Source organism: Anomaloglossus baeobatrachus, chromosome 10 (genome assembly GCF_048569485.1).
Source record: "Anomaloglossus baeobatrachus isolate aAnoBae1 chromosome 10, aAnoBae1.hap1, whole genome shotgun sequence".
In the NCBI taxonomy this organism is placed as follows: Eukaryota; Metazoa; Chordata; class Amphibia; order Anura; family Aromobatidae; genus Anomaloglossus; species Anomaloglossus baeobatrachus.
The window spans coordinates 215,140,996-215,166,134 of NC_134362.1; the positions used below are offsets into that span (position 1 = coordinate 215,140,996).

Sequence of the window (25,139 nt, forward strand, 5' to 3'; positions counted from 1 at the left end):
CTAGTCCCTGCATTGCTCAGGTGGATTTTGGCCCATTCTTCCGCACACACTCCTCACATCCTGTATGGAGACACTAGTCACCTGCATTGCTCAGGTGGATTTTGGCCCATTCTTCTGCACACACTCCTCACATCCTGTATGGAGACACTAGTCGCCTGCATTGCTCAGGTGGATTTTGGCCCATTCTTCTGCACACACTCCTCACATCCTGTATGGAGACACTAGTCGCCTGCATTGCTCAGGTGGATTTTGGTCCATTCTTCCGCACACACTCCTCACATCCTGTATGGAGACACTAGTCACCTGCATTGCTCAGGTGGATTTTGGCCCATTCTTCTGCACACACTCCTCACATCCTGTATGGAGACACTAGTCGCCTGCATTGCTCAGGTGGATTTTGGTCCATTCTTCCGCACACACTCCTCACATCCTGTATGGAGACACTAGTCGCCTGCATTGCTCAGGTGGATTTTGGTCCATTCTTCCGCACACACTCCTCACATCCTCTATGGAGACACTAGTCGCCTGCATTGCTCAGGTGGATTTTGTCCCATTCTTCCACACACACTCCTCACATCCTGTATGGAGACACTAGTCGCCTGCATTGCTCAGGTGGATTTTGGCCCATTCTTCCGCACACACTCCTCACATCCTGTATGGAGACACTAGTCGCCTGCATTGCTCAGGTGGATTTTTGACCATTCTTCCGCACACACTCCTCACATCCTGTATGGAGACACTAGTCGCCTGCATTGCTCAGGTGGATTTTGGCCCATTCTTCCGCACACACACTCCTCACATCCTGTATGGAGACACTAGTCCCTGCATTGCTCAGGTGGATTTTGGCCCATTCTTCCGCACACACTCCTCACATCCTGTATGGAGACACTAGTCACCTGCATTGCTCAGGTGGATTTTGGCCCATTCTTCCGCACACACTTCTCACATCCTGTATGGAGACACTGGTCACCTGCATTGCTCAGGTGGATTTTGGCCCATTCTTCCGCACACACTCCTCACATCCTGTATGGAGACACTAGTCACCTGCATTGTTCAGGAGGATTTTGGCCCATTCTTCCGCACACACACTCACATCCTGTATGGAGACACTAGTCGCCTGCATTGCTCAGGTGGATTTTGGCCCATTCTTCCGCGCACACTCCTCACATCCTGTATGGAGACACTAGTCGCCTGTATTGCTCAGGTGGATTTTGGTCCATTCTTCCGCACACACTCCTCACATCCTGTATGGAGACACTAGTCGCCTGCATTGCTCAGGTGGATTTTGGCCCATTCTTCCGCGCACACTCCTCACATCCTGTATGGAGACACTAGTCACCTGCATTGCTCAGGTGGATTTTGGCCCATTCTTCCGCACACACTCCTCACATCCTGTATGGAGACACTAGTCGCCTGTATTGCTCAGGTGGATTTTGGCCCATTCTTCCGCACACACTCCTCACATCCTGTATGGAGACACTAGTCGCCTGCATTGCTCAGGTGGATTTTGGTCCATTCTTCTGCACACACTCCTCACATCCTGTTTGGAGACACTAGTCGCCTGCATTGCTCAGGGGGATTTTGGTCCATTCTTCCGCACACACTCCTCACATCCTGTATGGAGACACTAGTCGCCTGCATTGCTCAGGTGGATTTTGGCCCATTCTTCTGCACACACTCCTCACATCCTGTATGGAGACACTAGTCTCCTGCATTGCTCAGGTGGATATTAGCCCATTCTTCCGCACACACTCCTCACATCCTGTATGGAGACACTAGTCGCCTGCATTGCTCAGGTGGATTTGGCCCATTCCTCCACACACACTCCTCACATCCTGTATGGAGACACTGGTCACCTGCATTGCTCAGGTGGATTTTGGCCCATTCTTCCGCACACACTCCTCACATCCTGTATGGAGACACTAGTCACCTGCATTGCTCAAGTGGATTTTGGCCCATTCTTCTGCACACACTCCTCACATCCTGTATGGAGACACTAGTCGCCTGCATTGCTCAGGTGGATTTTGGCCCATTCTTCCGCACACACTCCTCACATCCTGTATGGAGACACTAGTCCCTGCATTGCTCAGGTGGATTTTGGCCCATTCTTCCGCACACACTCCTCACATCCTGTATGGATACACTGTTCATCTGCATTGCTCAGGTGGATTTTGTCCCATTCTTCCACACACACTCCTCACATCCTGTATGGAGACACTAGTCACCTGCATTGCTCAGGTGGATTATGGCCCATTCTTCCGCACACACTCCTCACATCCTGTATGGAGACACTAGTCGCCTGCATTGCACAGGTGGATTTTGGCCCATTCTTCCGCACACACTCCTCACATCCTGTATGGAGACACTAGTCCCTGCATTGCTCAGGTGGATTTTGGCCCATTCTTCTGCACACACTCCTCACATCCTGTATGGAGACACTAGTCGCCTGCATTGCTCAGGTGGATTTGGTCCATTCTTCTGCACACACTCCTCACATCATGTATGGAGACACTAGTCACCTGCATTGCTCAGGTGGATTTTGGCCCATTCTTCCGCACACACTCCTCACATCCTGTATGGAGACACTAGTCGCCTGCATTGCTCAGGTGGATTTTGGTCCATTCTTCTGCACACACTCCTCACATCATGTATGGAGACACTAGTCCCTGCATTGCTCAGGTGGATTTTGGTCCATTCTTCTGCACACACTCCTCACATCCTGTATGGAGACACTAGTCCCTGCATAGCTCAGGTGGATTTTGGCCCATTCTTCCGCACACACTCCTCACATCCTGTATGGAGACACTAGTCCCTGCATTGCTCAGGTGGATTTTGGCCCATTCTTCCGCACACACTCCTCACATTCTGTATGGAGACACTGGTCACCTGCATTGCTCAGGTGGATTTTGGCTCATTCTTCCGCACACACTCCTCACATCCTGTATGGAGACACTAGTCGCCTGCATTGCACAGGTGGATTTTGGCCCATTCTTCTGCACACACTCATCACCTCCTGTATGGAGACACTAGTCACCTGCATTGCACAGGTGGATTTTGGTCCATTCTTCTGCCCACACTCCTCACATCCTGTATGGAGACACTAGTCCCTGCATTGCTCAGGTGGATTTTGGTCCATTATTCCGCACACACTCCTCACATCCTGTATGGAGACACTAGTCCCTGCATTGCTCAGGTGGATTTTGGCCCATTCTTCCGCACACACTCCTCACATCCTGTATGGAGACACTGGTCACCTGCATTGCTCAGGTGGATTTTGGCCCATTCTTCTGCACACACTCCTCACATCCTGTATGGAGACACTAGTCCCTGCATTGCTCAGGTGGATTTTGGCCCATTCTTCCGCACACACTCCTCACATCCTGTATGGAGACACTGGTCACCTGCATTGCTCAGGTGGATTTTGGCCCATTCTTCTGCACACACTCCTCACATCCTGTATGGAGATACTAGTCGCCTGCATTGCTCAGGTGGATTTTGGCCCATTCTTCTGCACACACTCCTCACATCCTGTATGGAGACACTAGTCCCTGCATTGCTCAGGTGGATTTTGGCCCATTCTTCCGCACACACTCCTCACATCCTGTATGGAGACACTGGTCACCTGCATTGCTCAGGTGGATTTTGGCCCATTCTTCCACACACACTCCTCACATCCTGTATGGAGACACTAGTCGCCTGCATTGCTCAGGTGGATTTTGGCCCATTCTTCCGCACACACTCCTCACATCCTGTATGGAGACACTAGTCGCCTGCATTGCTCAGGTGGATTTTGGACCATTCTTCCGCACACACTCCTCACATCCTGTATGGAGACACTAGTCCCTGCATTGCTCAGGTGGATTTTGGCCCATTCTTCCGCACACACTCCTCACATCCTGTATGGAGACACTAGTCCCTGCATTGCTCAGGTGGATTTTGGCCCATTCTTCCGCACACACTCCTCACATCCTGTATGGAGACACTAGTCACCTGCATTGCTCAGGTGGATTTTGGCCCATTCTTCTGCACACACTCCTCACATCCTGTATGGAGACACTAGTCGCCTGCATTGCTCAGGTGGATTTTGGCCCATTCTTCTGCACACACTCCTCACATCCTGTATGGAGACACTAGTCGCCTGCATTGCTCAGGTGGATTTTGGTCCATTCTTCCGCACACACTCCTCACATCCTGTATGGAGACACTAGTCACCTGCATTGCTCAGGTGGATTTTGTCCCATTCTTCCACACACACTCCTCACATCCTGTATGGAGACACTAGTCGCCTGCATTGCTCAGGTGGATTTTGGCCCATTCTTCCGCACACACTCCTCACATCCTGTATGGAGACACTAGTCGCCTGCATTGCTCAGGTGGATTTTGGACCATTCTTCCGCACACACTCCTCACATCCTGTATGGAGACACTAGTCCCTGCATTGCTCAGGTGGATTTTGGCCCATTCTTCCGCACACACTCCTCACATCCTGTATGGAGACACTAGTCACCTGCATTGCTCAGGTGGATTTTGGCCCATTCTTCCGCACACACTCCTCACATCCTGTATGGAGACACTGGTCACCTGCATTGCTCAGGTGGATTTTGGCCCATTCTTCCGCACACACTCCTCACATCCTGTATGGAGACACTAGTCACCTGCATTGTTCAGGAGGATTTTGGCCCATTCTTCCGCACACACACTCACATCCTGTATGGAGACACTAGTCGCCTGCATTGCTCAGGTGGATTTTGGCCCATTCTTCCGCGCACACTCCTCACATCCTGTATGGAGACACTAGTCGCCTGTATTGCTCAGGTGGATTTTGGTCCATTCTTCCGCACACACTCCTCACATCCTGTATGGAGACACTAGTCGCCTGCATTGCTCAGGTGGATTTTGGCCCATTCTTCCGCGCACACTCCTCACATCCTGTATGGAGACACTAGTCGCCTGCATTGCTCAGGTGGATTTTGGTCCATTCTTCTGCACACACTCCTCACATCCTGTTTGGAGACACTAGTCGCCTGCATTGCTCAGGGGGATTTTGGTCCATTCTTCCGCACACACTCCTCACATCCTGTATGGAGACACTAGTCGCCTGCATTGCTCAGGTGGATTTTGGCCCATTCTTCTGCACACACTCCTCACATCCTGTATGGAGACACTAGTCTCCTGCATTGCTCAGGTGGATATTAGCCCATTCTTCCGCACACACTCCTCACATCCTGTATGGAGACACTAGTCGCCTGCATTGCTCAGGTGGATTTGGCCCATTCCTCCACACACACTCCTCACATCCTGTATGGAGACACTGGTCACCTCCATTGCTCAGGTGGATTTTGGCCCATTCTTCCGCACACACTCCTCACATCCTGTATGGAGACACTGGTCACCTGCATTGCTCAAGTGGATTTTGGCCCATTCTTCTGCACACACTCCTCACATCCTGTATGGAGACACTAGTCGCCTGCATTGCTGAGGTGGATTTTGGCCCATTCTTCCGCACACACTCCTCACATCCTGTATGGAGACACTAGTCCCTGCATTGCTCAGGTGGATTTTGGCCCATTCTTCCGCACACACTCCTCACATCCTGTATGGAGACACTGGTCACCTGCATTGCTCAGGTGGATTTTGATCCATTCTTCTGCACACACTCCTCACATCCTGTATGGAGACACTGGTCACCTGCATTGCTCAGGTGGAGTTTGGCCCATTCTTCTGCACACACTCATCACCTCCTGTATGGAGACACTAGTCGCCTGCATTGCTCAGGTGGATTTTGGCCATTCTTCCGCACACACTCCTCACATCCTGTATGGAGACACTAGTCCCTGCATTGCTCAGGTGGATTTTGGTCCATTCTTCCGCACACACTCCTCACATCCTGTATGGAGACACTAGTCACCTGCATTGCTCAGGTGGATTTTGGCCCATTCTTCTGCACACACTCCTCACATCCTGTATGGAGACACTAGTCACCTGCATTGCTCAGGTGGATTTTGGTCCATTCTTCCGCACACACTCCTCACATCCTGTATGGAGACACTAGTCACCTGCATTGCTCAGGTGGATTTTGGCCCATTCTTCCGCACACACTCCTCACATCCTGTATGGAGACACTAGTCCCTGCATTGCTCAGGTGGATTTTGGTCCATTCTTCCGCACACACTCCTCACATCCTGTATGGAGACACTAGTCACCTGCATTGCTCAGGTGGATTTTGGTCCATTCTTCTGCACACGCTCCTCACATCCTGTATGGAGACACTGGTCACCTGCATTGCTCAGGTGGATTTTGGTCCATTCTTCTGCACACGCTCCTCACATCCTGTATGGAGACACTGGTCACCTGCATTGCTCAGGTGGATTTTGGTCCATTCTTCTGCACACACTCCTCACATCCTGTATGGAGACACTAGTCCCTGCATTGCTCAGGTGGATTTTGTCCCAATCTTCCACACAAACACTCCTCACATCCTGTATGGAGACACTAGTCACCTGCATTGCTCAGGTGGATTTTGGCCCATTCTTCTGCACACACTCCTCACATCCTGTATGGAGACACTAGTCGCCTGCATTGCTCAGGTGGATTTTGGTCCATTCTTCTGCACACACTCCTCACATCCTGTATGGAGACACTGGTCACCTGCATTGCTCAGGTGGATTTTGGCCCATTCTTCCGCACACACTCCTCACATCCTGTATGGAGACACTAGTCCCTGCATTGCTCAGGTGGAGTTTGGTCCATTCTTCTGCACACACTCCTCACATCCTGTATGGAGACACTAGTCGCCTGCATTGCTCAGGTGGATTTTGGCCCATTCTTCCGCACACACTCCTCACATCCTGTATGGAGACACTAGTCACCTGCATTGCTCAGGTGGATTTTGGCCCATTCCTCCACACACACTCCTCACATCCTGTATGGAGACACTAGTCCCTGCATTGCTCAGGTGGAGTTTGGTCCATTCTTCCGCCCACACTCCTCACATCCTGTATGGAGACACTAGTCGCCTGCATTGCTCAGGTGGATTTTGGCCCATTCTTCCGCGCACACTCCTCACATCCTGTATGGAGACACTAGTCGCCTGCATTGCTCAGGTGGATTTTGGTCCATTCTTCTGCACACACTCCTCACATCCTGTTTGGAGACACTAGTCGCCTGCATTGCTCAGGGGGATTTTGGTCCATTCTTCCGCACACACTCCTCACATCCTGTATGGAGACACTAGTCGCCTGCATTGCTCAGGTGGATTTTGGCCCATTCTTCTGCACACACTCCTCACATCCTGTATGGAGACACTAGTCTCCTGCATTGCTCAGGTGGATATTAGCCCATTCTTCCGCACACACTCCTCACATCCTGTATGGAGACACTAGTCGCCTGCATTGCTCAGGTGGATTTGGCCCATTCCTCCACACACACTCCTCACATCCTGTATGGAGACACTGGTCACCTGCATTGCTCAGGTGGATTTTGGCCCATTCTTCCGCACACACTCCTCACATCCTGTATGGAGACACTGGTCACCTGCATTGCTCAAGTGGATTTTGGCCCATTCTTCTGCACACACTCCTCACATCCTGTATGGAGACACTAGTCGCCTGCATTGCTCAGGTGGATTTTGTCCCATTCTTCCGCACACACTCCTCACATCCTGTATGGAGAAACTAGTCCCTGCATTGCTCAGGTGGATTTTGGCCCATTCTTCCGCACACACTCCTCACATCCTGTATGGAGACACTGGTCACCTGCATTGCTCAGGTGGATTTTGATCCATTCTTCTGCACACACTCCTCACATCCTGTATGGAGACACTGGTCACCTGCATTGCTCAGGTGGAGTTTGGCCCATTCTTCTGCACACACTCATCACCTCCTGTATGGAGACACTAGTCGCCTGCATTGCTCAGGTGGATTTTGGCCATTCTTCCGCACACACTCCTCACATCCTGTATGGAGACACTAGTCCCTGCATTGCTCAGGTGGATTTTGGTCCATTCTTCCGCACACACTCCTCACATCCTGTATGGAGACACTAGTCACCTGCATTGCTCAGGTGGATTTTGGCCCATTCTTCTGCACACACTCCTCACATCCTGTATGGAGACACTAGTCACCTGCATTGCTCAGGTGGATTTTGGTCCATTCTTCCGCACACACTCCTCACATCCTGTATGGAGACACTAGTCACCTGCATTGCTCAGGTGGATTTTGGCCCATTCTTCCGCACACACTCACATCCTGTATGGAGACACTAGTCACCTGCATTGCTCAGGAGGATTTTGGCCCATTCTTCCGCACACACTCCTCACATCCTGTATGGAGACACTAGTCGCCTGCATTGCTCAGGTGGATTTTGGTCCATTCTTCTGCACACACTCCTCACATCCTGTATGGAGACACTGGTCACCTGCATTGCTCAGGTGGATTTTGGCCCATTCTTCCGCACACACTCCTCACATCCTGTATGGAGACACTAGTCCCTGCATTGCTCAGGTGGAGTTTGGTCCATTCTTCTGCACACACTCCTCACATCCTGTATGGAGACACTAGTCGCCTGCATTGCTCAGGTGGATTTTGGCCCATTCTTCCGCACACACTCCTCACATCCTGTATGGAGACACTAGTCACCTGCATTGCTCAGGTGGATTTTGGCCCATTCCTCCACACACACTCCTCACATCCTGTATGGAGACACTAGTCCCTGCATTGCTCAGGTGGAGTTTGGTCCATTCTTCCGCCCACACACTCCTCACATCCTGTATGGAGACACTAGTCACCTGCATTGCTCAGGTGGATTTTGGTCCATTCTTCTGCACACACACTCCTCACATCCTGTATGGAGACACTAGTCGCCTGCATTGCTCAGGTGGATTTGGCCCATTCTTCCGCCCCCAATCCTCACATCCTGTATGGAGACACTAGTCACCTGCATTGCTCAGGTGGATGTTGGCCCATTCTTCTGCACACACTCCTCACATCCTGTATGGAGACACTAGTCGCCTGCATTGCTCAGGTGGATTTGGCCCATTCTTCCGCACACACTCCTCACATCCTGTATGGAGACACTAGTCACCTGCATTGCTCAGGTGGATTTTGGTCCATTCTTCTGCACACACACTCCTCACATCCTGTATGGAGACACTAGTCACCTGCATTGCTCAGGTGGATTTTGGCCCATTCTTCTGCACACACTCCTCTCATCCTGTATGGAGACACTAGTCGCCTGCATTGCTCAGGTGGATTTGGCCCATTCTTCCGCACACACTCCTCACATCCTGTATGGAGACACTAGTCACCTGCATTGCTCAGGTGGATTTTGGTCCATTCTTCTGCACACACACTCCTCACATCCTGTATGGAGACACTAGTCACCTGCATTGCTCAGGGGGATTTTGGACCATTCTTCCACACACACTCCTCACATCCTGTATGGAGACACTAGTCGCCTGCATTGCTCAGGTGGATTTTGTCCCAATCTTCCGCACACACTCCTCACATCCTGTATGGAGACACTAGTCCCTGCATTGATCAGGTGGAGTTTGGTCCATTCTTCCGCCCACACTCCTCACATCCTGTATGGAGACACTAGTCACCTGCATTGCTCAGGGGGATTTTGGACCATTCTTCCACACACACTCCTCACATCCTGTATGGAGACACTAGTCACCTGCATTGCTCAGGTGGATTTTGGTCCATTCTTCCGCACACACTCCTCACATCCTGTATGGAGACACTAGTCACCTGCATTGCTCAGGGGGATTTTGGTCCATTCTTCCGCACACACTCCTCACATCCTGTATGGAGACACTAGTCACCTGCATTGCTCAGGTGGATTTTGGTCCATTCTTCCGCACACACTCCTCACATCCTGTATGGAGACACTAGTCACCTGCATTGCTCAGGGGGATTTTGGACCATTCTTCCGCACACACTCCTCACATCCTGTATGGACACACTAGTCTCCTGCATTGCTCAGGTGGATATTAGCCCATTCTTCCGCACACACTCCTCACATCCTGTATGGAGACACTAGTCGCCTGCATTGCTCAGGTGGATTTGGCCCATTCCTCCACACACACTCCTCACATCCTGTATGGAGACACTGGTCACCTGCATTGCTCAGGTGGATTTTGGCCCATTCTTCCGCACACACTCCTCACATCCTGTATGGAGACACTGGTCACCTGCATTGCTCAAGTGGATTTTGGCCCATTCTTCTGCACACACTCCTCACATCCTGTATGGAGACACTAGTCGCCTGCATTGCTCAGGTGGATTTTGGCCCATTCTTCCGCACACACTCCTCACATCCTGTATGGAGACACTAGTCGCCTGCATTGCTCAGGTGGAGTTTGGCCCATTCTTCTGCACACACTCCTCACATCCTGTATGGAGACACTAGTCGCCTGCATTGCTCAGGTGGATTTTGGCCCATTCTTCCGCACACACTCCTCACATCCTGTATGGAGACACTGGTCACCTGCATTGCTCAGGTGGATTTTGGCCCATTCTTCTGCACACATTCCTCACATCCTGTATGGAGACACTAGTCGCCTGCATTGCTCAGGTGAATTTTGGCCCATTCCTCCGCACACACTCCTCACATCCTGTATGGAGACACTGGTCACCTGCATTGCTCAGGTGGAGTTTGGCCCATTCTTCTGCACACACTCATCACCTCCTGTATGGAGACACTAGTCGCCTGCATTGCTCAGGTGGATTTTGGCCATTCTTCCGCACACACTCCTCACATCCTGTATGGAGACACTAGTCCCTGCATTGCTCAGGTGGATTTTGGTCCATTCTTCCGCACACTCTCCTCACATCCTGTATGGAGGCACTAGTCACCTGCATTGCTCAGGTGGATTTTGTCCCAATCTTCCACACAAACACTCCTCACATCCTGTATGGAGACACTAGTCCCTGCATTGCTCAGGTGGAGTTTGGTCCATTCTTCTGCACACACTCCTCACATCCTGTATGGAGACACTAGTCACCTGCATTGCTCAGGTGGATTTTGGCCCATTCTTCCGCACACACTCCTCACATCCTGTATGGAGACACTAGTCCCTGCATTGCTCAGGTGGAGTTTGGTCCATTCTTCCGCCCACACTCCTCACATCCTGTATGGAGACACTAGTCACCTGCATTGCTCAGGGGGATTTTGGACCATTCTTCCACACACACTCCTCACATCCTGTATGGAGACACTAGTCGCCTGCATTGCTCAGGTGGATTTTGGCCCATTCTTCCGCACACACTCCTCACATCCTGTATGGAGACACTAGTCCCTGCATTGCTCAGGTGGAGTTTGGTCCATTCTTCCGCCCACACTCCTCACATCCTGTATGGAGACACTAGTCGCCTGCATTGCTCAGGTGGATTTTGGCCCATTCTTCCGCACACACTCCTCACATCCTGTATGGAGACACTAGTCGCCTGCATTGCTCAGGTGGATTTTGGCCCATTCTTCCACACACACTCCTCACATCCTGTATGGAGACACTGGTCACCTGCATTGCTCAGGTGGATTTTGGCCCATTCTTCTGCACACACTCCTCACATCCTGTATGGAGACACTAGTCGCCTGCATTGCTCAGGTGGATTTTGGTCCATTCTTCCGCACACACTCCTCACATCCTGTATGGAGACACTAGTCGCCTGCATTGCTCAGGTGGATTTTGGCCCATTCTTCCACACAAACACTCCTCACATCCTGTATGGAGACACTAGTCCCTGCATTGCTCAGGTGGAGTTTGGCCCATTCTTCTGCACACACTCCTCACATCCTGTATGGAGACACTAGTCGCCTGCATTGCTCAGGTGGATTTTGGCCCATTATTCCGCACACACTCCTCACATCCTGTATGGAGACACTAGTCGCCTGCATTGCTCAGGTGGATTTTGGCCCATTCTTCTGCACACACTCCTCACATCCTGTATGGAGACACTAGTCGCCTGCATTGCTCAGGTGGATTTTGGCCCATTCTTCTGCACACACTCCTCACATCCTGTATGGAGACACTAGTCGCCTGCATTGCTCAGGTGGATTTTGGTCCATTCTTCCGCATACACTCCTCACATCCTGTATGGAGACACTAGTCACCTGCATTGCTCAGGTGGATTTTGGCCCATTCTTCCGCACACACTCCTCACATCCTGTATGGAGACACTAGTCTCCTGCATTGCTCAGGTGGATTTTGGACCATTCTTCCACACACACTCCTCACATCCTGTATGGAGACACTTGTCGCCTGCATTGCTCAGGTGGATTTTGGACCATTCTTCCACACACACTCCTCACATCCTGTATGGAGACACTAGTCGCCTGCATTGCTCAGGTGGATTTTGGCCCATTCTTCTGCACAGACTCCTCACATCCTGCATGGAGACACTAGTCGCCTGCATTGCACAGGTGGATTTTGGCCCATTCTTCCGCACACACTCCTCACATCCTGTATGGAGACACTAGTCGCCTGCATTGCTCAGGTGGATTTTGGCCCATACATCCGCACACACTCCTCACATCCTGTATGGAGACACTAGTCACCTGCATTGCTCAGGTGGATTTTGGCCCATACATCCGCACATACTCCTCACATCCTGTATGGAGACACTAGTCACCTGCATTGCTCAGGGGGATTTTGGACCATTCTTCCACACACACTCCTCACATCCTGTATGGAGACACTAGTCACCTGTATTGCTCAGGTGGATTTTGGTCCATTCTTCCGCACACACTCCTCACATCCTGTATGGAGACACTAGTCCCTGCATTGCTCAGGTGGAGTTTGGTCCATTCTTCCGCCCACACTCCTCACATCCTGTATGGAGACACTAGTCACCTGCATTGCTCAGGTGGATTTTGGCCCATTCTTCCGCACACACTCCTCACATCCTGTATGGAGACACTAGTCGCCTGCATTGCTCAGGTGGATTTTGGCCCATTCTTCCGCACACACTCCTCACATCCTGTATGGAGACACTAGTCGCCTGCATTGCTCAGGTGGATTTTGGCCCATTCTTCCGCACACACTCCTCACATCCTGTATGGAGACACTAGTCGCCTGCATTGCTCAGGTGGATTTTGGTCCATTCTTCCGCACACACTCCTCACATCCTGTATGGAGATACTAGTCCCTGCATTGCTCAGGTGGAGTTTGGTCCATTCTTCCGCACACACACTCCTCACATCCTGTATGGAGACACTGGTCCCTGCATTGCTCAGGTGGATTTTGGCCCATTCTTCCGCACACACTCCTCACATCCTGTATGGAGACACTGGTCCCTGCATTGCTCAGGTGGATTTTGGCCCATTCTTCCGCACACACTCCTCACATCCTGTATGGAGACACTAGTCGCCTGCATTGCTCAGGTGGAGTTTGGTCCATTCTTCCGCCCACACTCCTCACATCCTGTATGGAGACACTAGTCCCTGCATTGCTCAGGTGGATTTTGGCCCATTCTTCCGCACACACTCCTCACATCCTGTATGGAGACACTAGTCACCTGCATTGCTCAGGTGGATTTTGGCCCATTCTTCTGCACACACACTCCTCACATCCTGTATGGAGACACTAGTCACCTGCATTGCTCAGGGGGATTTTGGACCATTCTTCCACACACACTCCTCACATCCTGTATGGAGACACTAGTCACCTGCATTGCTCAGGTGGATTTTGTCCCAATCTTCCACACACACTCCTCACATCCTGTATGGAGACACTAGTCACCTGCATTGCTCAGGTGGATTTTGTCCCATTCTTCCGCACACACTCCTCACATCATGTATGGAGACACTAGTCCCTGCATTGTTCAGGTGGATTTTGTCCCATTCTTCCACACACACTCCTCACATCCTGTATGGAGACACTGGTCACCTGCATTGCTCAGGTGGATTTGGTCCATTCTTCCGCACACACTCCTCACATCCTGTATGGAGACACTGGTCACCTGCATTGCTCAGGTGGATTTGGTCCATTCTTCCGCACACACTCCTCACATCCTGTATGGAGACACTAGTCCCTGCATTGTTCAGGTGGATTTTGTCCCAATCTTCCACACACACTCCTCACATCCTGTATGGAGACACTAGTCGCCTGCATTGCTCAGGTGGATTTTGGCCCATTCTTCCACACAAACACTCCTCACATCCTGTATGGAGACACTAGTCCCTGCATTGCTCAGGTGGAGTTTGGCCCATTCTTCTGCACACACTCCTCACATCCTGTATGGAGACACTAGTCGCCTGCATTGCTCAGGTGGATTTTGGCCCATTATTCCGCACACACTCCTCACATCCTGTATGGAGACACTAGTCGCCTGCATTGCTCAGGGGGATTTTGGCCCATTCTTCTGCACACACTCCTCACATCCTGTATGGAGACACTAGTCACCTGCATTGCTCAGGTGGATTTTGGCCCATTCTTCTGCACACACTCCTCACATCCTGTATGGAGACACTAGTCGCCTGCATTGCTCAGGTGGATTTTGGCCCATTCTTCCGCACACACTCCTCACATCCTGTATGGAGACACTAGTCACCTGCATTGCTCAGGTGGATTTTGTCCCATTCTTCCACACACACTCCTCACATCCTGTATGGAGACACTAGTCGCCTGCATTGCTCAGGTTTATTTTGGCCCATTCTTCTGCACACACTCCTCACATCCTGTATGGAGACACTAGTCTCCTGCATTGCACAGGTGGATTTTGGCCCATTCTTCCGCACACACTCCTCACATCCTGTATGGAGACACTAGTCACCTGCATTGCTCAGGTGGATTTTGGTCCATTTTTCTGCACACACTCCTCACATCCTGTATGGAGACACTAGTCACCTGCATTGCTCAGGTGGATTTTGTCCCATTCTTCCGCACACACACACTCACATCCTGTATGGAGACACTAGTCGCCTGCATTGCTCAGGTGGATTTTGTCCCATTCTTCCGCACACACTCCTCACATCCTGTATGGAGACACTAGTCACCTGCATTGCTCAGGTGGATTTTGTCCCATTCTTCCGCCCACACTCCTCACATCCTGTATGGAGACACTAGTCGCCTGCATTGCTCAGGTGGATTTTGTCCCAATCTTCCACACAAACACTCCTCACATCCTGCAGGTCCTGGCTCCTTCTATGAACTCAGAACTTTAGTTTCTTCCATTTTCTCTTGGATTCAGCTCCGGTGATCGGCTCGGCCATTCTAGCAGATTTATTTTTCTTTATTTCTCAGCCATGGATCAGGAGTGCATTACTTTATGGTTTTTTTACAAACAATTGTACTTGCTGATTAGAGGTCTTTCTGTTGCTCTCCACAGTGGCTCTTGGCTCTTTCATAACACTTCTGATAATTATTTTCCCTATTATGTTTGAAATCTTGCAGGGAGCACCTGGTAGTGGTTGGTTTATGGTGAAATGATGGTCTTTACATTTCTGAATTCTGGCCCCAACAGTCACTGGAGGCTTCAGTAGTTTAGAAATTCTTCTCTAACTAAAGCCATGAGTATGTTTTGCAACAATAAGGTTGGGAAGGTCATGAGACAGCTCACTGGTTTTACCCATCATCAGATGTTTCTTGTGTGGCACTTTGGTAATGAGACACCTTTTTATCGGCCAGCAGTTGAACCAGCTGATATTATTTTTCACTAAGTGGCAGGATTGATTTCTAATTGCTGACAAATTTCATCTGGTGTCAAGACTTTCCAGGGCTTTTTGCACCTCTCTTTCGTGTGTTCAGTACTTTTTCCCTGTGTCATTTCTCAATTTATGGACATCTACGGTTTGATTTCTTTGCCTCTGTGAATTGAATGGGTCGTTACTGACATCTGGTGAGAAATTTATATCAATAGCACCTTTTGGAACATATTTACTTAGAAAAAAAATATATACCGTATTTTTCGTTTTATAAGACACACCCCAAATTTATAGATAAAAAAAAAAATAAAAATGGGGTCCGTCATACTCTGGTGTTTTCTTACCGGAGAGGGGCAGCAGTGGTGGTGGTGATGCGGGTCACAGGAGGCAGAGGTTGTGCTGGCAGCAGCGGTGGGTCCGTTGTGGCAGCAGTGGGGGCGGTCAGTGGCGGCAACAGCAGCGGGTTTGTGGTGTCAGTGGCAGCAGCGGCTTGTCCGTGGTGGCCGCAGCGGTCGGTCCGTGGTGTCAGTGGCAGCAGCAGCAGCGGGTTAGTAGTGGAGCAGGCCGGTGCGGTGAGTGTCCCAGTGACCACGGTCCCGAATCAAATGATGGCACCTGGAGCGGCGCATGCGCAGATGGAGCTCTCCTCCAAGAGCTCCATCTCCGCATGCGCTGACTCCTGTCTCCATCATTTGAACTGGGACACTCACCACACAGCCACCGCAGTCCGTACAGCCACCTGCCCGCACTCACGCATGCACAGAGTGGCAGCCAGCAGGCCGCCCGCCTGCCCGCACAGAGAGGCAGCCGGCCTCCAGAACAGAGAGGGAGCCAGCACCGACAGGCACCCGACCGCCCGCACGCAGCCACAGGCACAGACAGCCCCTCGGTAAGCTATATTTAGATTTTAAGACGCACCAATTGTTTTCCTCTCAAATTTTTGGGAGGAAAAGTGCGTCTTATAATCCGAAAAATAAGGTGTATATATATATATATATATATATATATATAAAACCTACTGTAGTTAGACAGTAATTTATCTAGACATTGCTGGTTTTGCTATGGTTTTTTAGAGTGGTTGTCATTTTGAGTTTCAGATAATATTGGTGCCTCCTTTTCCAGATCTACCTGACCTGTGATTGGCCTCACCAATGTGTTTCTGCCCCAGTGTTTGGTTTAGTCTCATCTTTGTGTTAGGTTTTATACGGCTGTGGTCCTGCAATTGTCTCTACTTCGCTCCTCTCACCAGCGCGGCCATCTCTGCTGTTCCAGGTTGAGAGCTGCACACTTTTGGCCTCACACGTTTTGCCTTACACTTTTGGCCTTACACTTTTGGCCTCACACCTTCCCACACACTTTTGGCCTCACACTTTTGGCCTTACACTTTTGGCCTTACACTTTCCCCGCACACTTTTGGCCACACACTTTCCCACTCACTTTTGGCCTTACACTTTTGGCCTCACACCTTCCCACACACTTTTGGCCTCACACTTTCCCACACACTTTTGGCCTTACACTTTTGGCCTTACACTTTTCCCGCACACTTTTGGCCACACACTTTCACTTCACACTTTTGGCCTCACACTTTTTGCCTTACACTTTTGGCCTCACACTTTCCCACACACTTTTGGCCTCACACTTTCCCACACACTTTTGGCCTCACACTTTCCCACACACTTTTGGCCTCACACTTTCCCACACCCTTTTGGCCTCACACTTTTGGCCTCACACTTTCCCACACCCTTTTGGCCTCACACTTTTGGCCTCACACTTTCCCACACACGTTTGGCCTCACACTTTCCCACACCCTTTTGGCCTCACACTTTTGGCCTCACACTTTCCCACACACGTTTGGCCTCACACTTTCCCACACCCTTTTGGCCTCACACTTTTGGCCTCACTCTTTTTGCCTCACACTTGTGGCCTCACACTTGTGGCCACATACTTTCACTTCACACTTTTGGCCTCACACTTTCCCCGCACACTTTTGGCCTCACACTTTTGGCCTCACACTTTCCCCGCACACTTTTGGCCTCACACTTTTGGCCTCACACTTTCGGCCTCACACTTTTGGCCTTAGGCTGCTTTCACACCTCCGGTTTCTGCAATGCGGCACAATCCAGCACTTTGCAGGAAAATCGCAACCGTTTTTTTTTTTGCTGCCGGTTGCGTTTTTTCTGCATAGACTTTAATTAGTGCCGCATTGTGCCGCAAGGCCTTGCGTTCCATCCGTTTTTTTGCCGCATGCGGCAGATTTAGCCGATGTGGCGGCCGGATGGAACGTTGCCTGGCACGTTTTTTCGTGCGGCAAAAAAACCCGCATCGCGCCGCATTCGGCCGATGCGGGCCATTTTTCAATGCATGCCTATGGCGGCCGGATGCGGCGCGATGCGGCAATAACCGCATCCGGCCGCCGCATGCGGTTTTTGCCACTGCGCATGCTCAGTAGCATGCCGCAAGCGGCAAAAAAACGGACTAGCCGCAAAGGAAAAATTTATGCAAAGGATGCGGTGTTTTCACCGCATCCGTTGCATAGCTTGCACAGCCGGATTGAGCCGCAGAGCTCAAGCCGGATGAGTGAAAGCAGCCTTACTCTTTTTGCCTCACACTTTTGGCCTCACACTTGTGGCCACATACTTTCACTTCACACTTGTGGCCACATACTTTCACTTCACACTTTTGGCCTCACACTTTTGGCCTCACACTTTTGGCCACACACTTTTGGCCTCACACTTTTGGCCTCACACTTTTGGCCTCACACTTTTGGCCACACACTTTTGGCCACACACTTTTGGCCACACACTTTTGGCCACACACTTTTGGCCACACACTTTTGGCCACACACTTTTGGCCTCACACTTTTGGCCTCACACTTTTGGCCTCACACTTTTGGCCACACACTTTTGGCCACACACTTTTGGCCACACACTTTTGGCCACACACTTTTGGCCACACACTTTTGGCCACACACTTTTGGCCTCACACTTTTGGCCTCACACTTTTACTTCACACTTTTGGCCTCACTTTCCCTTGGACTCCTATTTGCAGCATTTTCAGGAAGTCTCCACCCAGCAGTCACCATCCTTAGGGGGTCCATCCTCCCCCAACATGTTTTAACCTGTGCCCCTTTCACCTGCAGATCTACCGCCGCTGCTGGCTGGTGCTCCGAAAATCCTCCAGTAAAGGACCCTGGAGACTGGAAAAGTATCCTGACGAGAGGTCAGTCCTCCTGCGCGTGTCACCTAAGGTGAGGGAGAGAATTCCTGCTGAGAGCCTGACCGTTCTTCCACCATGTAGTAATGCATGGCTCAGGGTGAGGATTGTTCTCAGATTTTCTGGCCCGCCTGGTGTATGTAGTACAAGATGGCGGCACTACACAACGGCTTACATCCTGTATTCGTGAATGTGGTGCCTCAATTGAGGGCAGAACCCGGCAGCCCCTCATTATGGCAAACTATATTCAGTGTCACATGAATCTCCAGTGCAGCAGACCTTCCTCCGACATGAGCCGGCTCTCTCGCTCTGTTCACAGGTGATGGAGATCAGTAATGTGAAGTGTATAATGCGACTTCCGAAGGAAACCAAGAGACAGGCGGTGGCCATTATCTTCTGCGATGACCTAGCCCGCACCTTTACCTGTGATTCAGGTGAATGCTACACCTCTCCATAAGAATTGTGGTCTGTGTCCTCCACCATACATGCTGAGGGTCTCTGTGTTCTATATTGTAGAGCTAGAAGCTGAGGAGTGGTACAAGGTGCTGTCCATGGGCTGTCCAGGCACAAACCTAAATGACTGTCACCTGGGAGAACCAGACTTGCTGACGCCGGGAGTCCAGAGCGAACAGACAGGTGAGTAAGGGACAGCGGGGGCTGTGTGGTGCTCATGTTATGCAGCCCCTCTATAGATGAGTACTGAGGAGGGGGCAGCGGGGGCTGTGTGGGGCTCATGTTATGCAGCCCCTCTATAGATGAGTACTGAGGAGGGGGCAGCGGGGGCTGTGTGGGGCTCATGTTATGCAGCCCCTCTATAGATGAGTACTGAGGAGGGGGCAGCGGGGGCTGTGTGGGGCTCATGTTATCCAGCCCCCTCTATAGATGAGTACTGAGGAGGGGGCAGCGGGGGCTGTGTGGGGCTCATGTTATGCAGCCCCTCTATAGATGAGTACTGAGGAGGGGGCAGCGGGGGCTGTGTGGGGCTCATGTTATGCAGCCCCCTCTATAGATGAGTACTGAGGAGGGGGCAGCGGGGGCTGTGTGGGGCTCATGTTATGCAGCCCCTCTATAGATGAGTACTGAGGAGGGGGCAGCGGGGGCTGTGTGGGGCTCATGTTATGCAGCCCCCTCTATAGATGAGTACTGAGGAGGGCGCAGCGGGGATTGTGTGGGGCTCATGTTATGCAGCCCCCTCTATAGATGAATCCTGAGGAGGGGGCAGCGGGGGCTGTGTGGGGCTCATGTTATGCAGCCCCCTCTATAGATGAGTACTGAGGAGGGGGCAGCGGGGATTGTGTGGGGCTCATGTTATGCAGCCCCCTCTATAGATGAGTACTGAGGAGGGGGCAGCGGGGGCTGTGTGGGGCTCATGTTATGCAGCCCCTCTATAGATGAGTACTGAGGAGGGGGCAGCGGGGGCTGTGTGGGGCTCATGTTATGCAGCCCCCTCTATAGATGAGTACTGAGGAGGGGGCAGCGGGGGCTGTGTGGGGCTCATGTTATGCAGCCCCTCTATAGATGAGTACTGAGGAGGGGGCAGCGGGGGCTGTGTGGGGCTCATGTTATGCAGCCCCCTCTATAGATGAGTACTGAGGAGGGCGCAGCGGGGATTGTGTGGGGCTCATGTTATGCAGCCCCCTCTATAGATGAATCCTGAGGAGGGGGCAGCGGGGGCTGTGTGGGGCTCATGTTATGCAGCCCCCTCTATAGATGAGTACTGAGGAGGGGGCAGCGGGGATTGTGTGGGGCTCATGTTATGCAGCCCCCTCTATAGATGTGTACTGAGGAGGGGGCAGCGGGGGCTGTGTGGGGCTCATGTTATGCAGCCCCCTCTATAGATGAGTACTGAGGAGGGGGCAGCGGGGGCTGTGTGGGGCTCATGTTATGCAGCCCCCTCTATAGATGAGTACTGAGGAGGGGGCAGCGGGGGCTGTGTGGGGCTCATGTTATGCAGCCCCCTCTATAGATGAGTACTGAGGAGGGGGCAGCGGGGGCTGTTTGGGGCTCATGTTATGCAGCCCCCTCTATAGATGAGTACTGAGGAGGGGGCAGCGGGGGCTGTGTGGGGCTCATGTTATGCAGCCCCCTCTATAGATGAGTACTGAGGAGGGGGCAGCGGGGGCTGTGTGGGGCTCATGTTATGCAGCCCCTCTATAGATGAGTACTGAGGAGGGGGCAGCGGGGGCTGTGTGGGGCTCATGTTATGCAGCCCCCTCTATAGGTGAGTACTGAGGAGGGGGCAGCGGGGGCTGTGTGGGGCTCATGTTATGCAGCCCCCTCTATAGATGAGTACTGAGGAGGGGGCAGCGGGGGCTGTGTGGGGCTCATGTTATGCAGCCCCCTCTATAGATGAGTACTGAGGAGGGGGCAGCGGGGGCTGTGTGGGGCTCATGTTATGCAGCCCCCTCTATAGATGAGTACTGAGGAGGGGGCAGCGGGGGCTGTGTGGGGCTCATGTTATGCAGCCCCCTCTATAGATGAGTACTGAGGAGGGGGCAGTGGGGGCTGTGTGGGGCTCATGTTATGCAGCCCCTCTATAGATGAGTACTGAGGAGGGGGCAGCGGGGGCTGTGTGGGGCTCATGTTATGCAGCCCCCTCTATAGATGAGTACTGAGGAGGGGGCAGCGGGGGCTGTGTGGGGCTCATGTTATGCAGCCCCCTCTATAGATGAGTACTGAGGAGGGGGCAGCGGGGGCTGTGTGGGGCTCATGTTATGCAGCCCCCTCTATAGATGAGTACTGAGGAGGGGGCAGCGGGGGCTGTGTGGGTCTCATGTTATGCAGCCCCCTCTATAGATGAGTACTGAGGAGGGGGCAGCGGGGGCTGTGTGGGGCTCATGTTATGCAGCCCCCTCTATAGATGAGTACTGAGGAGGGGGCAGCGGGGGCTGTGTGGGGCTCATGTTATGCAGCCCCTCTATAGATGAGTACTGAGGAGGGGGCAGCGGGGGCTGTGTGGGGCTCATGTTATGCAGCCCCCTCTATAGATGAGTACTGAGGAGGGGGCAGCGGGGGCTGTGTGGGGCTCATGTTATGCAGCCCCCTCTATAGATGAGTACTGAGGAGGGGGCAGCGGGGGCTGTGTGGGGCTCATGTTATGCAGCCCCCTCTATAGATGAGTACTGAGGAGGGGGCAGCGGGGGCTGTGTGGGGCTCATCTTATGCAGCCCCCTCTATAGATGAGTACTGAGGAGGGGGCAGCGGGGGCTGTGTGGGACTCATGTTATGTTATCCATTGGTGAATTCTGGAGGGGTCGGCTGTGCACCTTGAGGTCAGAGTTCAGGGGCTGTATTTACCGCAAGGCAATCTGTACTTAAGGTCCAGAAATATTTGGACAGTGGCACAAATTTTGGCATTTTACCTGTTTACCGAAACATATTCAATATCCAGTTCTGTGCTTTAAGTGCATATCCTCAGCTGTAACGTGAGGTCTCCACATCAGAATTGGGGTGAGGATTTAGGAACTACACCTGTTTATTATGTCGCTGCCTCTTTTTCAAGGGACCTAAAGTAATTGGACAATTATCTCAGACGCTCTTTAGTGGGCTCATGGGCGATTCCCTCATGAATCCATCGTCAATTAAGCAGATTAAAGGTCTGGAGCTGATTCCAGGTGTAGCATTTGGAAGCTGCTGCTGTGAACCCACAACATGTGGTCAAAAGAGGAAAAACCGACCATCATTGGGCTGAAAAAAAAGAAAATTCATCAGAGATAGCAATAACGTTAGGGATGGCCAGATCAAAAGTTTGATATATTCTGGAAAAAAAAATGAGCGCACTGGAGAGCTGGGAACTCAAAGAGGCCTGGACATCCAAGGAAGAGGATAGCAGTGGATGAGCACAGATAGCGGTGGATGATCACAGATAGTGGTGGATGATCACAGATAGCGGTGGATGATCACAGATAGCGGTGGATGATCACAGATAGCGGTGGATGATCACAGATAGCGGTGGATGATCACAGATAGTGGTGGATGATCACAGATAGCGGTGGATGATCACAGATAGCGGTGGATGATCACAGATAATGGTGGATGATCACAGATAGTGGTGGATGATCACAGATAGCGGTGGATGATCACAGATAGCGGTGGATGATCACAGATAGCGGTGGATGATCACAGATAGCGGTGGATGATCACAGATAGCGGTGGATGATCACAGATAGCGGTGGATGATCACAGATAGCGGTGGATGATCACAGATAGTGGTGGATGATCACAGATAGCGGTGGATGATCACAGATAGCGGTGGATGATCACAGATAGTGGTGGATGATCACAGATAGCGGTGGATGATCACAGATAGCGGTGGATGATCACAGATAGGGGTGGATGATCACAGATAGCGGTGGATGATCACAGATAGCGGTGGATGATCACAGATAGCGGTGGATGATCACAGATAGTGGTGGATGATCACAGATAGCGGTGGATGATCACAGATAGCGGTGGATGATCACAGATAGCGGTGGATGAGCACAGATAGTGGTGGATGATCACAGATAGTGGTGGATGATCACAGATAGCGGTGGATGATCACAGATAGTGGTGGATGATCACAGATAGCGGTGGATGATCACAGATAGCGGTGGATGATCACAGATAGCGGTGGATGATCACAGATAGCGGTGGATGATCACAGATAGTGGTGGATGATCACAGATCCTTTCCTCAGTGAAGGAAAATCACTTCACAACATACACCCAGGTGAAGACCACTATCAAGAAAGTTGGTGTTTCAGTATCTAAGTCCGCCATAAAGAGAAGACTTCATGAGTGCAAATACAGAGGAGTCACTACAAGGAGCAAATACAGAGGAGTCACCACAAGGAGCAAATACAGAGGAGTCACCACAAGGAGCAAATACAGAGGAGTCACCACAAGGAGCAAATACAGAGGAGTCACCACAAGGAGCAAATACAGAGGAGTCACCACAAGGAGCAAATACAGAGGGGTCACCACAAGGAGCAAATACAGAGGAGTCACCACAAGGAGCAAATACAGAGGGGTCACCACAAGGAGCAAATACAGAGGGGTCACCACAAGAAGCAAATACAGAGGAGTCACCACAAGGAGCAAATACAGAGGAGTCACCACAAGGAGCAAATACAGAGGAGTCACCACAAGGAGCAAATACAGAGGGGTCACCACAAGGAGCAAATACAGAGGGGTCACCACAAGAAGCAAATACAGAGGAGTCACCACAAGGAGCAAATACAGAGGAGTCACCACAAGGAGCAAATACAGAGGGGTCACCACAAGAAGCAAATACAGAGGAGTCACCACAAGGAGCAAATACAGAGGAGTCACCACAAGGAGCAAATACAGAGGAGTCACCACAAGGAGCAAATACAGAGGAGTCACCACAAGGAGCAAATACAGAGGGGTCACCACAAGGAGCAAATACAGAGGAGTCACCACAAGGAGCAAATACAGAAGAGTCACCACAAGGAGCAAATACAGAGGGGTCACCACAAGGAGCAAATACAGAGGAGTCACCACAAGGAGCAAATACAGAGGAGTCACCACAAGGAGCAAATACAGAGGAGTCACCACAAGGAGCAAATACAGAAGAGTCACCACAAGGAGCAAATACAGAGGGGTCACCACAAGGAGCAAATACAGAGGAGTCACCACAAGGTGCAAATACAGAGGGGTCACCACAAGTAGCAAATACAGAGGGGTCACCACAAGGAGCAAATACAGAGGAGTCACCACAAGGAGCAAATACAGAGGAGTCACCACAAGGAGCAAATACAGAGGGGTCACCACAAGGAGCAAATACAGAGGAGTCACCACAAGGAGCAAATACAGAGGAGTCACCACAAGGAGCAAATACAGAGGAGTCACCACAAGGAGCAAATACAGAGGAGTCACCACAAGGAGCAAATACAGAGGGGTCACCAAGGAGCAAATACAGAGGGGTCACCACAAGGAGCAAATACAGAGGGGTCACCACAAGGAGCAAATACAGAGGAGTCACCACAAGGAGCAAATACAGAGGAGTCACCACAAGTAGCAAATACAGAGGGGTCACCACAAGGAGCAAATACAGAGGAGTCACCACAAGGAGCAAATACAGAGGAGTCACCACAAGGAGCAAATACAGAGGAGTCACCACAAGGAGCAAATACAGAGGAGTCACCACAAAAAGCAAATACAGAGAGGTCACTACAAGGAGCAAATACAGAGGAGTCACCACAAGGAGCAAATACAGAGGAGTCACTACAAGGAGCAAATACAGATGGGTCACTACAAGGTGCAAATACAGAGGAGTCA

At 51.3% G+C, this 25,139-nt stretch overlaps 1 protein-coding gene across 2 annotated transcripts in view; it reads left to right on the top strand.

Moving 5' to 3' along the window:
• Positions 1-25,139, top strand: part of DOK4 (docking protein 4) — a 232,885-nt gene that overhangs the window by 175,664 nt on the left and 32,082 nt on the right. Inside the window, exons 2-4 of one of the 2 annotated variants that reach the window (XM_075326294.1) lie at positions 18,785-18,892; positions 19,178-19,292; positions 19,375-19,494. In XM_075326294.1, the coding sequence (XP_075182409.1) occupies positions 18,785-18,892; positions 19,178-19,292; positions 19,375-19,494 (343 nt within the window). Of the gene's footprint in view, positions 1-18,778; positions 18,893-19,177; positions 19,293-19,374; positions 19,495-25,139 lie in introns of those variants that run through there. The other variant, XM_075326295.1, reaches the window with a different exon arrangement.